At 40.6% G+C, this 15,744-nt stretch overlaps 1 protein-coding gene across 2 annotated transcripts in view; it reads right to left on the bottom strand.

Annotated features, from left to right (window-relative positions):
- The window catches only part of LOC120732881 (raftlin-like), a 125,199-nt gene that overhangs the window by 53,981 nt on the left and 55,474 nt on the right, over positions 1-15,744 (bottom strand). For both annotated transcript variants that reach the window (XM_040030759.1, XM_040030760.1), the window contains exons 4-5: positions 12,733-12,910; positions 1,989-2,097 (exon numbers count right to left, since the gene is read on the bottom strand). In XM_040030759.1, the coding sequence (XP_039886693.1) occupies positions 1,989-2,097; positions 12,733-12,910 (287 nt within the window). The remainder of the gene's footprint in view (positions 1-1,988; positions 2,098-12,732; positions 12,911-15,744) is intronic.

Below are 15,744 nucleotides of genomic sequence, written 5' to 3'. Positions count from 1 at the left end.
AACAATTTCATTTCATTGATGCTTACTGACAGCAGCTTTTCTAAGTGTAAGTAAATAAAGAGTATTTTCCATCCTTATTTTCCACTGAACTCAGTGGAAATGACGCTCTTTCAAGTTTGAAGTGTGAAACTATTGAAACAAGGTGGCAGCAGCAGCTTTAGAGCGCAACAGTGACACAGCGTAAGTCAAACGTAAGCACAAATGCATTTGAAGTCATTTTAAGTATAAAATAACTCATTAACATTTTAGTTTAACAGAAACTAGACTAAGAGAACCTTGTAACTAATCAGGAGCTGCACCCTATTGTCACATAATAAAGCTGGAAAATATTCTCCACTTGTATGTTGGGTTAAGCTTTTTAACCAGCTGCTTAAACCCCCTGCTTTTCCACCCTGTAACCCCATCAATAAAATCCATTCACCATTCATTTTGAACAAAAATGAACAAAGTGCAGCTAGCAAGTGCACCAGTGGTGCTCTGTTCAATTATTTGCTTACATTTACTGCATGTGTCTTCTCCTTCATCGCCTTGTTGGTCTTAACAGTGTGTTTTTGCTTGAAGTGGTGAAAAAATTTTTTATATAGGAAGTGAGCTTAATACAACTCTAACAACAATGTAACAATGATTTTAAACTTTGACATTAATAAAAAAAAAAAAACTAAAAAACAAACAAATCTTACAATTATGGTTATGTGGTGCAATTATCCAACTAATTAAGACAGCTGCCGATTACGCTGTTACTATTTTAATACATCAGCTGTTTAACACTGAATCGGTCCAGCTACTCTGTATTTTATACCAAACAATATAAAACAAAATTAGCAAGCAGGAGAAGAATCTGTTCTTCTGAGGTGAGATGGAGGTGCAGGTAAAATGACTCTATTGCTGCTCATTATTTGCTAATTGTTGGTGGTCTGTCAGTATTTGGGTCAGCTAATCTCATTTTGGATTGGATCTAATTATGTGGGTCGAGGCTGGAGATGCTCGGGTAACCTTTGATCAGATCCCTCTTTTATAAAATAATTATCTTGGGTTTAGGTAGATTTTTTTTTACCATTCTTTAATCTGACTAATGCTCATACTAGACGTAATTACTTACTGTAGGTCTGGTGCCCTCTCTATGTGTCACAGCTTTTAGTTAATAATCCTAAACTATAATATTTTGCAAAGACTGTGGATCTTGTACTATTTAGTCACCATTTGCAGAACAACTAGTTTTCTTTGTAGATAATTTGCCATCATACTCATGGCAAAAATTGTTGAACATCAGAGCAGAAATGTGATTTTTTCACGTAAGAAAAACAGACAGGATTGCAGAATGTGGACATGATGTTGAGAGTATAGAAAGAGCACCTACTGGCTGCTAAAAAAGAGCAACACATAGCAAACATCAGGGAAATCTGTTTGTGTGAAACTCCCCTTATCAAAAACAAAATATCAGCCCATTTATCTCACATTTAAATCACCAAACATCGGTATCCTATATCCATTTGGCTCTACTGTATTTTACCAATAACAATTCAACACTGCAGATATGACAGAATGAAAGAATGAAACAGAATGAAAGTTGTAATGTTGCTATTAATTTGTGGAATATTTCCATCTTGCTACTGTCTGCGTTTTATCAAGGTGTAAGGTTGCAATTATGTCAAACTTTGTCACTCCTCTTCATTGGCAACTTTGCTCCAAACATTCGGTGACAAGGTGTTATTAAAAGATTACAACATGATTGCTTGCTGGCAGAGCTGTAGGCATTTAAGTGTTGTGTTCTCTGGCTCTTCAGACAAGGTGACATGCTGAATAAAGCAATTTAAGGTTTGGTAGCAGAAATAATGACGTCTAGAGAAACCACCAACTACATTCATCTGCTTGGAGTAAAAGCCACCGCAATTTCTCTGCAATCATCCCTCCCTATCTCTTGCTATCCTCTTTCCAGCTGGGCACAACCTAACAAGACATTCAGCTTGGCATTTGTAAAACAGACCTACCTTCTTGACGTAGCCCTGGATGAGCTCTGGGGTGGGCACCTGCTCAGCAGACAGGCACTCTTCCAGCTGTAGTTTGCATGGTGGGCTGACTGGCTGGCTCCTTTCCACCCTGCATGCAACACAGTTGGGGTGACAATGAATTTCAGCCTTCCAGTGAACCGGCCTGTTGAGCAAATGCTCAGAATACATAAAGCCACCGATGGAAACCCACCTTCACAGCCAGCTTAAAATGATAAAATTACAGTCACAAACAGGGTGCTATTGACAGACCCAGGAATCAAATACAAAGAACCCTCTATCAACAAATTATGCTGCATCAAGAAGCTTTGTTAATGCTATTGTTGCCCAGTGGGAGGTAAAAGAAAAATACAATAACACTTAAGTGAGGCAAAGATCCACATGGATGAAAGAAAACACACACAGTAGGCAGAAATTTCAATGCAAATCTCATCTGCCCCCCCTCCCCCCTGCAGCCCTCCCCTTTGAAGCCATATCAGTATTTTGAGCGCAGAGAATCTATTTATATGATATTGTATTTTCCTACTTTGTCCTCTGCAGGAAATCCCAGAGCCAGCCCCAAAGAGACTAATGCCCCAGCTTCTATCTCCCAGCTTCTCATCCTGTTGACAAGGCGAAGAAGCCCCACACACAGTTTTGCTCAGAGTGCAGCTGAGTCAGTGTGCACATACAGTACGTGTTTGCGTGCAAGGGCTGTACGTCTGTGCTCTGCATGAGCTCTGGCTTTACACGGACACCTGATGTGCAGGAGGGTAAAAGATGCATGCATGCAAGCTGCTGTGTGTATTAGGGGCTGCCCTTGCAACTTCTCAGTTCAGGCTCTGAGTGAGCGTACGTGTCTCATCCTCTTTGTGTGTCGCTGTGTGATCCTTATGCTTTATCGCAGTGATTTTCCTGCCACGGCTCCACTGGATGTATCAAAAGGAGTAGTTTTTGGTGAGATGTGCTAAGAAATACGTCAGAATATATTTTCAATGCAAACAGACCACAAATAGTTGTTTTCTTCAGGTAATTTAATAAATGTGAATTTGTATTAAGATATGCTTGTTGGTGGATTATTTTATGCTCCCTGCACTTTCCCCTGGTGAACTAGCCATCACCTGGCCCTTCAGCTCACAGATGAGTGGCATAGATAGTTTTATTTAACCCTAAGCAAAAAAAGAAAATAAACCCATTTACAAAATGTCAAAATACTTCTTTAATGTTTGGCCGGCTGGAGCCTATCCCAGTCGCCAGTTTGTCTCGGGGTCATACTTACATGAAAATTACAAATTAAATGGCAACTGCAGTCTCTGAACAAATGACATCTATAGAGCTTTGTCAAACTGTTTTTTTCCTTCTGCCAAGCTGACATTATCGCGAATGTCCTTATTTTTCTGAAATTTCCAAAACAAGTTGGTGTGAATTTCAGGATTGAACAGGGAACTGCTAACTTCGTCTGAGATAGCAGAAGCGAACTTTAAGTGCACATAGGCTTAAAGGGACAGAAGCTGAGGCTGTTTCAGCCAGAAAATGTACTGAGATTCTGCATAAATGGCCAGTAAAAAATGAAAATCGCACTTATTTTTGAGCTGTGAATCATGAAAGGTTTCACCAGTGGAGCCCCAGAATAAAATACAGAGCTGAAAATGAACATACAGTAATAGCACCCCTTTAAAGTCCAAACTGTCAGATTTTTTAGGCATAAAAGACACTTTTATAGTCACAGGGAAACCAAGAGCTCATTTATATATATTTTTTTCATTTCACTCTCATTTTCAAGCTATTTTTTTCTTCCTTGTCAAAAACATCGAGCATGTAAAGTAAAATATTGTATTGCATTTTCACTTTAAATCCTATTTGCATATTAGACCTCAGAGTATGAGGGATTACTGAGTCACTTCACTTGATCGATAAAAAAAAAACAAGCAGGGAACACACATACTTTACTGTCACTGACACCCATCGCTCAGTGTATACTGCTGCCGCAGCATACAGCAGAGCAGAAACTGGGCCGGCTGGCTTGTTAAGCAAAAATTTCACACACTCTGTGAAACATTCATTACGACGAGCTGGGAGCTTCTTCTTCTTCTTTTTATGCAGCGTCATAACAATCAAAGGCACAACGGCAAAAGCCTGGTGGCACTGCCAGAAAAGGTACATGTATCCCCTGTTGGTTGCGACATAAATCTGAACCAACCAGCTCGGCTGGGCTTCAGGCACTTCTTCAGGAAACAAAACAGAGAAATGGAGACAGAGATGCTGTCAGCTAGCAGAGTTTACACGGTGCAGCGGAGAGGGAAGCATTTGTTTTGTTACAGTCTCAGTTTTTAAAATCTGATTTCACATTTTCGACCTTATGAAACATGCTTTGAGAAAACACCCAGAGGTTTATTGTGCAGTTATGTGACGGAAGTTTCAAAGGATGAAACAAAGTGTCCTTCAATTTACTGGATGTTGAAGAAAAATTAAAACAACGTCCGATCATTTGCCATTCAAACAAAAGTGATTCAGTCCTTCTAAAAGACTTTTAAATAAATAAATCACTCTGAAGCGCAATCATTTCCTTTACTTTTGTGCTATTAAATGTTTTCTATGGAGGAGGTTTGGAAAACTAATACTAAACGTTCATGGAAGAGACTTCTGCAAGCAGAGAGAAGGAAAGGGCAGGGAAAAACAATTCAAACTGAGCTCTCAGTCCTGGAGGGAGGCCTTGGGTTAAAAATAGCAGCTGCATCACCTGCAGTCCATCTTCACTGTGTGAAACGGTGACTTTTCATGCAGCTTGCAGCACCGGCTGTCAACCCCTAAAGCCTCGTGTGGTTAGACGGGTGTCAAATGCCTGCCCACCTATGTGGAGCTCCCTCCTGTGTGAGTACACCTGCTCCACTCCATCCTCTCTCGTCTCTTGCCACAGACGGGTCACATGCTTTGTTTCTCCGTAGAACATCTTTTGTTAGACTAATCACTCCCACTGGAGCTGAACGTTCACATGGAAACTAATTGCATATTACCTGTTAATGGCTTGCTTTGGGATTTGTTTTAGCATTGTAGTGGCAACATCATCTGTAAATCTGTGGTTTCCAATTACACTTTGTTCACTGAAGTATGAAAAGTGATTCTGTTGATACATTATTGTTTTCCAGTGGACACCAAACTGAAAAAATGTCCAAAACAAGTTTAGTTGTTGTCTATTATTCAAAATATTATTCTCAGAACAACGCTCTGAAGAGAACTTTTGGCGACTCACAGCTCGATTAAGAAGAAGAAGATATTTGGTTAGCGATTGGTAATTCCTGGCAATAACCGCTTACTTCTTTGGTAATAGCTGAGATCATAGCTGTCTCCCATAAACCAAAAACAGACTATTTACCCCTGAGTGTTGCTCAATAAAGAGTTAGGTATTGCAACATCCAGTCTGAGAGCCCACTGGCCATCATCTGATGACTTAACCACTTGGGACAACAGGCTAATTTTTAGTGTAGCAGGAGGCCTTGCACTTGTCATTGTTTATAAATACTGACACATCCATCCACCCATCCATTTTCTTCCACTTATCCAATTTAAAGATGCATTTGGGAAGGAGCCTATCTCAGATGTCATAGGGCAAGAGGAAAGGTACACCAAGGACAGGTCGCCAATCTCCTGCAGGGGTATCACAGGGAGAGGATACAACTTGGGCTCACCATTTCACCTAACATGCATGTCTTTGGATTGTAGGAGTATCCAGACATGGGGAGAGAGTGCAAACTTCACCCAGAAACGCCCCAGTCAGCTGGTGGATCCAAAGCCAGGACCTTCTCGCTGTGAGATGACACTGCTAACCACAGCAGCCCCAAGCTGCACTAAATATGGATGCATTTAAAGCAAAGCAAATGATAAATCATCACCAGGTGTTAATCAGTGTTTTCAAGGTTTCACTTTTGCAAATGTTGTATATTTTCTGCTCTGCACAAGGACTCTTTAGTCCCAACAAAAGCCTAAATGATGATCGAGTGACAACAAAGACAAACCAGAAAGGTACCAGTACCAAACATCTTGTGCCCTTCTCACAGATGCTGACACCCAAAATATACATTTTACAATAAAGGTAGATGGACTGCTTCTTACAGAGCACTCTTCTAAATCTAATTCTAATGTAATGACTGCTCAAAGTGCTTTTTGCTGCAAACCACACAAGCCACATTGACCTATTCACACATTATTTGTGGGTTCAATATCTTGCTCAGTGGCACTGAGGGAGCTGCTGACTGAACGACTGGTTAGTATATGACCAGTTCTACCTCATGAGCCACAGCGGGACACTTAACAACTCAGTTCTTTTGTTAAGGGGGAGCTGTGGCTTCACTGTTAACCAAAGTGGTGGACATACTAACCACGAGAGCTGTCACTCTCGTTACCCTGTTGCTTATCTGCTTAAAACCTGATTACAGCATTGGATGGATATTCTTCAACTTGTGGGCCAAACTTGCCTCCAGCAACCTGAAAACCTCTCAGCAAATGACTTATCCCCTCTTTTACTTGCCCACAAAAACTGATACCATTGCTGAAATCACAACCTCTCACCTCCTGTAGTATATTTCATAGAAATATATAGCTAAAACATACTTTCACTTACACTAAGTAAGCATGTGTGCATTCAGTAAAATGCTTTAAGTCATTACTTTAATATCACCCAATTGAGGAAATGGCTTGAGAATAGTTAAACTGCACTCTCTGTATGCAAAAAAAGCTTTTCACTCACACGGCAGAAAGGAAGTCAAGGGTGCATAAAAGCATTCCACGGCAAAGTCAGCGAATGACTCAAAATATGAATTTCCTTCTGGCCTTTTTGCATCAGAAACAAAGTCGTGTCAGTCCTCTCCCACCCCAACTCATCTATTGCTATGACGACACAGTCAGGGTGCATCTGAACCCATGTTTAGCACTCTGCCACTGTGGTGCTTTAATAATACAGCACAACTCTTCTAATGTCACATTTTCACAGGTTCGTGAATAATTTCACCAGAGCGAATCCCCCCGTAATGGTTTTCAGACTGTACATCTTTATTTTCCTCCTTCTCCATCCCTCTTGCACACTCTCCATCCTTATCCTCCCTCTCAACCCATCTCTCTCTTTCATCTCTCACTTTCCCTGCAAGCACACAGGAGCTCTTTGCAATTACCCAATAATGATGAATATATCCCATCAGACATTGCCTGCTGAACTGTAACCCTATTCCATCGTGACCAAATTGAACACTGGAAAATTTGACAGTTGACATTTTAAATTTTCAAACGGTGCAATCCATTTTGTATGCATTTCTTCTTCTTTCCCATTGCAGGATGTAATGGGCTTGAACACAACCAGTGACAAATTAAAATATAGGGTTTTTAAAGTTTTACCCCCCCAACAAGATGTCAGTCAGGTGACTGCATCTGAACACGTGTAGATGCCATAACGGTGAATGTACACAAGCTCTCTGTTAAATTCCCACAGCATCACCCCGTCCATTTGAATTGCCTTGTTGACTGAGCCTTTCACACTGAGGTTAATACTGTAGAGACTTAACTGGGATTGTGTCTGCAGACATACTGTGCATGTCAAATATAAATATAGCTGCTGTACACCAGTCAGCTCCTCTATTTTGACTTTCACTTTGTTTTCTGTATAGTCACAAAAAGCTGTTCATTTTGGAGCGATGGATGAATGGCTGCCTGCTGACATGTTTTCATTGTAACCCTCCACATCCCCCCAACCCCTGCACCCCTCCCCACCTTCTTCTTCTTCTTTTGATCCCTGGGCCTGACAGGGAAAGCGAACAGCAGAGGAGATGTTCTCCTTTCTGGTTTTGCTGATTTCTCTTCCCTGATCCCCTGGTGGAGTTTTGGATTCCCTTGGGCTGGTGCTGATGTGAGCAGCTGTCTCCACGGTGACAGACACTGCAGATAAAGCCTGGGCCTTGCATTCGGTTGAGGCCATCAAAGGATGGTAGACTTCCCTGCCCTTTTCACTCAATCTCTGTCTCTCCTTTTTTTTTAAACAGCATTCAGCCTCCTTCTGTCTTTTTCTTTCTATCCAGCTGTGATTCTCTTTCATTCCTCTTCCCCCTTATGGTGTCCCTTTTCACAGGAGCAAGGCAAGCATGTCTTTAAGAAAAAAATACAAGAAATGCAGTCTATTCAGCTGCTGCCCTTTCACTCAATGAGTCAATATTTTTGCTGTCCAGTTTTCCAGAGCAAAGGGGAGCAGAGGCCATGTGCACAAATATCTGTGCATGCCAAAAGTGAGCCTGAAGTGTTCTATACAACAGCATCGGAGGTGATTACTAATGGACACAGAAGGGAGGAAAGATAAGGTGCCATGCATTCTAACTACACCAAACCCCTGCAGGTGGGGCATGGGTGTCCTGGGGAAAAAGGACTGAAACGAATTTGAATAAATATGATTTTTGACAAATCTGCAGATGCTACCGTGTTGACCTTTATTTCAATAAGATTCAACTTGTGATTTTTTTTGGCTTGTGAAGGTTTCACAGCATCATATAGGGGCATTTCATTAATTTTCTTTAATGTGTAATTGTAATATAATCCATGCATTTGGTGTTAGCAGAGTAAAAGTCAGCTTTATTTTCTGCATAAACAGAAAATAAAGCATCTCTAATCATCAGGTTTAAAATGAATAACTCAGTTCTATTTTGCAATCCTTTTGATAGGAAGGATCTTTATTATGAGATACAAATGTCATATGCAATGCACTTCAGTATAAGCCTAATATATATGGTTATCACTGTGGTTTTAACAAGTGCTAAACAATGATTCAGAAAAATGACGCCAAATGGAGGTGCCAAAATCTGCAGTTCCTGAAGCAGCCACTTGGGATGCATTCCAAAAATAAAATCAGTAAATTAGTCAATAAAATCAATTCCTGTAGATTTCCATGCTGAAATCTCCAATTTTCCATTCTCTTAGGTGTCACCTCAGTTAGAACTTGAGTTAACAAATAATTAAAGCATTTCATTCATTCACTCTCTCACCTGCACCTTTAACACAGATGTGACACATCAGAAAATATGTCATTGTTTTGGTAATCGTTATAGAAACGAGTTTGTTTGACAGGCTCTGACGAGCATCCTACTGTAAACGCTCTCTCGAACTCTCCTCTCCATTCATTTATTTCCAGAGCAAGCATGCCTCAGATGACCGTATAGCAACTAAGTCTTTTAAAAATGTTTTTCCCTTTTTCTGGCAGAGACGTCACTGTCTCCCAGTGGCTGTCAGGTGAGTGACAGTAAGCAGGGCATATCGTAACGACCTGCACTGCTCAACTCTGCCAAAATTACTGTAAATAAAGATAAAACAGAAAGTCTGACAAACCCAAATTAAGTTGTCATGCTTGCTGTGATGAATTATCCCACACTGTGGAGGCTGTTTCTCATACTGTACAACAAGAAAAATCAGTGGAGGGTTTTTCTTTTTTGTTTTGTTTTTCGCTGAAGGGAGAAAAACAAGCCTGATATCTGCAGCAAACACTAGCAGGGATGAGGAAAAAGAAAGAGGTATCTTAAGACTGGCTCCCTCCTCCGATGAATTTAAATGATCATCAGCATACAATTGCACAAACTAATTTGTTTACTTCTCATTTGTGACTTTTTTTGAGCTGCATTATTTATCTGTTGTTCTGTTTTTGTGCAATGCTTAGTTTGCTTGTTTATTTTCTTTCTGTTTTATTTTCCATAAGGATAAACAAAGTTTCATTTCATGTTGTTTTATAGAAACTTTGTCACCTTCCTGGTTGCATGCCTGTTTCTGTTTTCAAATATTTATTTCTTTGAACATCAATAATAAATTCCTGTCAGAGTAAGCCTCCCTTTAGTTTTATAGTTTTTCTTACATGATCACTCTGTGGTTGTGGAACAACTGTTGGGGCACAGCAGCTCTTATTATTACACTCCTTATTCTTGGTTGCTTGCAATATTGGGTATTGGTTTTCTGCAGTTATTGCATTGTCGCTGTGGGTGAAAGAGTTGCTAAATGACTGAAATGTCACTGTAGATTAGTGACTGTGGTGTTGCATTTTTGCTCAGCAAGTAAAGATCTGCAGGAACAGTTTGTCAGTCTTTAGGAATGTGGTTTAAAGGAACAGCTCACTCCAAATTTAGCTAATTTTTTTTCTCTAAACTTTGGTGCTTTTTATATATTTACATTGTTTCGTGTGACACAGGAATTAAAAACAATGTGACAACTAGATTATATCTCAAATGCCTCCAACTGTCTTTTCTGCTCCATCTGTGTGAGATCCAGGTCTGCATGACAACTGTGACTCACAAGCAGCCACAGGAGACACAGTGGAGCTCTTTAGTGACACCATTATGCAGGGATGAGCTGAAGTGTTTATGAGGGATTTAGAGTGTAACTGCTTTAAAACAAACAGGAAATAATAAATGATCTGAACATGATAGCTTTTTTAGCAACAACTTCTTCAGTTTCTCAGATTGATTTGCACAGTGGTTAGCATTGTTGCCTCACAGGAAGAAGGTCCTGTGTTTGAATCCACCAATTTCTGTGTTATTGACAGTAAGGTGTAAACATGGTTATTTTGTTGGCTGCAATCTATTTTTGTGTGTTACGCAACACATTGTCAATAAAACCTGCACTGTTAGGAATAAAAACTGGTAATACTGTAGTTTAAAGTCCACACTTTCAACACGAGGTAAAATGGAGACAAGGCTCAGATCATATTAAATTGGTTTCTTGATGATGGGTTGACTGTACTCACTTGACCTCCACAGTCACCAGATGTCAATGCAGTAGGACCTTTGAGGTGTGATGGACCAGTAGATTTGCATCCTGGAGGTGCAGCTAGGGGTGTAATTTCCAGGGGGGTTATGACTGAGATCTTGACCCCTCCCCCCCTCAATGTTCAGCACAAAGTTACGCTGATGGATGCAGCCAACAGATATGCAGCAGCCGTGTGTTGCTATCATGTGAATTTGGACCAAAATGTCAGAGGAATCCTTCCAGCACCTTATTGAATCTATGCCACAAAGAAATAAGGTAGGCCTCAAGGCAAAAGGGGGGTCCAACCCAGTGTGCGCAGCTCTATTGCATTCCTGGGAAAGGCAGAGACTTCTACAACCTGGATAACTCATATCCAAATAATCAAGATAAATAGTACAGCAGGAGGTAAACTGCATAATTTGATTTTGGATGTAATGTTCCTTTAAGCTGTGAGGAATTTGATTTTTCTGAATTTGATGCAGCTCAGGTAGATCAGAGAGTCATCTTTATCCCGAGTGTCATGCACATACATTTATATCAAGCCACTTTAGTAGAGGCGCAAATGTAAAGATAGCAAGTCAACGAGGCTCAACAAACAATCCAAACAACAGGCGAAAGGTTCAAGTGCTGTCTGTCAACCCGTACACACTCACACACGTCCATGCCCTGCAGCCAGTGGACAGTTTTTGGTAAACAGGCCTGAATTCTTAGCTGGGCTTCAGAGCCAGACACAGCAGCCACTGGGGCTTCAACCTGTCTGCATGTCACTGCTGCCAGAAAAAGGAAAAAAACATTCTCTTCATAGATTTTGTCTTTTGGATTGTCATGTTTTTATTTTAACTGACTTCACAGTTTGTGGTCCTGAATAAACTGATCACATTTCATGACCCTTGGGGCCATCAAATCCAGTCAAAACTCAGTGTTCTTCTATTTACAGGAAAAGCGATATTAAGAAGAAATCGGACCGGTCCGAAAGTAACCATCACCCCGTGCTGTCATTCACTGCTCCTTTATGTCCTTCAACCACCATTGGACCAGCTCCCTGGCGTCGTCCTGCCTCAACTGAAATGTGCGCCCACAACCCACAGTTATCAGAAAAAGAAAGGCGGGGCTCAGGCACGGGGCTGGAGGGCAGATGTAGGGGGCAGTGGTGACTTTGGGCCATGCAGCCAGTTTTGGCTTGAGCGCTGAAAAATCCCATGTGACAGCTTGCAGAGCCGCAAACAGATGTTGTGATGCTGTGCTGTCAATATAGCAACACTGGAAGGTTGTACAATGAATATGAGCCTCCACAGTGTGTTTTCAGATTACAATGATGAAAATCTTTTTACTATTATGCATTCTAAAAAAAGAAGTAATTTCTGAACTATAACACAATAGCCGTAAACATAACCATTATGTAGACCCCGATGTCTGCCACCAACAAGCCAAGCTACTATTTTTGCAGAAGATGAATCAAAACCTGATTCCCACTAAGTGTTTTTCTGCATAATGACACCAATTAAGGTACATTAGTAATCTTAACAGGCTTTCTTAAGTGACTATAATGGCTTCATCATTTTGTGCAAACAAAGGTCTTATTCCCACAAGTGTGGCTAAGATGTCTAAGGCCCATGAAAGATGATTGCCTCGGGGCCAGACCCCAGTCTTTGTTTGGTAAAATACTTTTAATAAGAGCCCTCAGTTTAATGGTAGGCCGATTCTTGTCCAAAAAATGCCCCCCAAAACCTTTTTTTCAGTATTTTGTTTTACTTCAGAAAACTTTAAAGTAGTAAACATTAAAATATTGAAATATGTTTACTTTTTTACATCCTCTTTCAAATATCTGTATTTGCAATTTTAACACAAACACTTTACTGACAGTGTGCCATCTTTTCGGGACATGAAGAAAACTGTATGTTGGTTGAGTAGGAATTAATATTTGAACTCTCTCCTATGTAACAATAGTCTTAGCTCAGCCAGTTACACATTTAAATGACTCTCTTACCCGTCATTTAATCGGACCAGTATGGCCCTGTAGAGCTGGTACTGTGGGCTGTTAGACTCTGGACCACAGGGGTGGATGAATGGATGAACAGCAGCCAGAATGAAACCCTGCTGGTAAAGCTCCTGCAGCTGACCTGGCAGCTCTCGCACTGATGAGAGGCGCAGAGTGGAGGTCCCACCTGAGAAAAGAAGTGGGGAAGAAATGTGTTAGAGAAAGATGTTTGCATGTGGAACAGGTTTAATGTGAGAGCTTACAGCTTAGTGATAGCTGCAGAAAAGTTCTCATGAAGGTTAAGTGTCATTTGTTTGTCAAACAAAGCAACCAGGACTATTTGCATTTGTGTTCATTTAAGTTTTCTGTGTTTTCCTGTCAGCCATCACTGCCTATGTTCATAATTCAGCCATTCTTCTGTTTACTCTGAACAAATTACAGACTCTCCAAAGCAATCACTGCTGTTGCAAGAGTGGGTTTTTCTCCTGGCAAAAACGACAAAGATGAACTAAATTTCCTCTAGTATGAAGTACATTAAATTTACTTATTTGTTCACAAATCATTTTAGTGCACATTTTCACACAGGAATTTACACAGAATGCAATTTGAAGCCATCTAAATTACACAAAATCAGATTTCCCTCATCGACTGATCGTAACACAAGGTATATGTACATTTTTGAGGCAATGATTAATTTTAAGCCATTAACAGAAAGACTTGCAATAGCAACTTTTTGACACTGACTGTCACAGTGACAGATGCTTTCCTTTCCCCCCATTTAGTCTCTTGGCCTTTTTCAACCTTTCCATATTTGGCTCTTCTCTACCTTTCTACTCAATGTCCTCAGACTTTCCTCCATTATGAATCACCTGCTCTTGCTCTTTCTTTCGTCACACTCACCCATCGCTGACTCACTGTTGCACACCTGTTTATTTTTCTGGATCCCGGCATAAAAAGTATAGCAGCATGTTTTAACCTCACCCATTCTGCCTGTGCATTCATTTAGGTCCATTTTCTTCATCAACTATGACATGCACACTTGTAACACTTATTCTAGCCTTCATGCAGCTCAGTGTGTAGAGAACAAAGAAATGTCTAAGGTCACAAGGGAGTTTACCCCTTAACGCCTGGGCTATCATATTTAATCCATACAGTTTTTTGAGGTTTTGGGACTTCTACTTCCTCTACTTTTTTCTCTTGAAAAATCTAAATAAATTTCACAATACACTTTTGAACAATTAAAAAATCTGTAACAAATTGAAAGTCAAGCATAGTAATTAAAATGTAATTCATTTCTTAAAGAAAATTGTCAGATGCTGCAATAAACTTTCCATTTTTTGCATTTTTATGGCAATTATTTTACAGTTGAGGCTTTAAGGGGTTAAAAAATATACTAATGGAGGTACTGAGAAATATTTCTCACTGCAGTTCTTGGAGTTTGAACCATTTCTATCACACAACCTAATGACAGAAATTACCATCCTTTGTCACGGCTGTTAGCTCCTTTTGATTCACCCTTTTTTCTCTCACTTGAGCTCTTCGTCACTGTACAAAGTTTCTAGTCCAGATAGACCTGCCTACAATTACAAATCTATTGACAATTATACCAGAAAGCATAACAGATATTGTCTTCAGATACTGATTTAAGAGTCATTTCCATTTTCTTGGCAGTTAGCTTTTTGCTCCAGCTCCACAATCTGTGAGTTAAACAAAATCCAGTCAGAGCTGATTGCTATGGCTCTGTATCACAGCAGCCCTCTATGTTCTGACACTCGGAGTTGCTCTCAGCTCAACTTAACTGTCCAAGAAGAGAGGATGGAGCCCCGACATTAATGAGCAGCAATCACTGAGCTTCTAAAAAAAGAAAGTTAAGGCCAGTGCTGCTGCTAAAAGCTCCTTCTCAGCATTATTTTCTTCCAGCAAGGACCCCAGACATACACTCGAGGGACAAAAACCTGCAGCAGACAGCAGCTGTCAATGGTTTCACTCAGGGAGCAACCAGCTGCAATACAACAAGCCACACACGGCTTCTGTCAGACAACATTGCCAATTTGGATGTATGGTAATGAGTGTGGGAAGAGAGAGTGGTTTAGTTCAGGAATGAAAGTAATTGCATTAGAAAATAGAGCTTAATATCTGGATGAAGAAGAGGAATGATGGAGAGTCACAGCAGCAGTGACCACATAACAAGAAAGTCATAAAGACGTAAAAATGGGGCCTGGGCCTGGATGGATGATGGCTCGGATCACAGCAGTACGCTGTATGGGGCAACATTTACTGCAGGCTAAACAGCTGGGGTGAGTGGGAGCGAGCCAAGATAAAGAGCTGGGTGCAGAACGAGAGACCGCGGAGGGAAGAGATGAAAAAAGGAGGATGAGGAGGTCTGGTTGTCTTTACAAGCTGTCACAAGACATGGGAAATGTCACTTTGGCTAATTAGAGTCAATGAAACTACACAGAACGAAAGGTTCAGATCCATGGGAAAAGTCAGTCTGCTAAAGTTCAACGGGAGGTCAGAGCGAGGGCGAGTGTGGGTTCACCTGACTGACGATGCCAGCAGTGCTGTTTTTTTGTGTTTGGTCTCAGGTAGAGTCAGCAATGCTAACAAGCCTTTCAAACGATCCCAGTACAGTTCATGAAAAGAATGAATCATCTTTAGAGAGGTAATCAACGTGCTTTTTTGCTTAACTTATCAAGTAAAGTTTGATTGCACAGTGTAGTGGCTATGAAATAATGGCATAATCAGCATTTAGACTGGCTCCCTGCAAGCCTTGCTTTCATTATGCGGTTCTGTCTGCCACCGTGTGCGAAATCTCTCAGGAAAATTAAGGCTTGACTGCACTACCAAAACAGGAAAAGGATAGCGCTTTTGTTTTCCCCAGTAGCTATAGGTAACTTGCCCATGTAGCTGAAGTGGCAGATGGTAGAGTAACTGTGGAAACTTTAACAACAAGAAGAGTTATCAGAGGAGGCAAAGAAGGTGTAGAGAAGAGTGATAAATCAGGGTTCAAAAGCCATATGG

Source organism: Simochromis diagramma, unplaced genomic scaffold (genome assembly GCF_900408965.1).
Source record: "Simochromis diagramma unplaced genomic scaffold, fSimDia1.1 OVJJ01000361.1, whole genome shotgun sequence".
Lineage (NCBI taxonomy): Eukaryota > Metazoa > Chordata > Actinopteri > Cichliformes > Cichlidae > Simochromis > Simochromis diagramma.
This window is presented reverse-complemented; position numbering and strand designations above follow the sequence as displayed.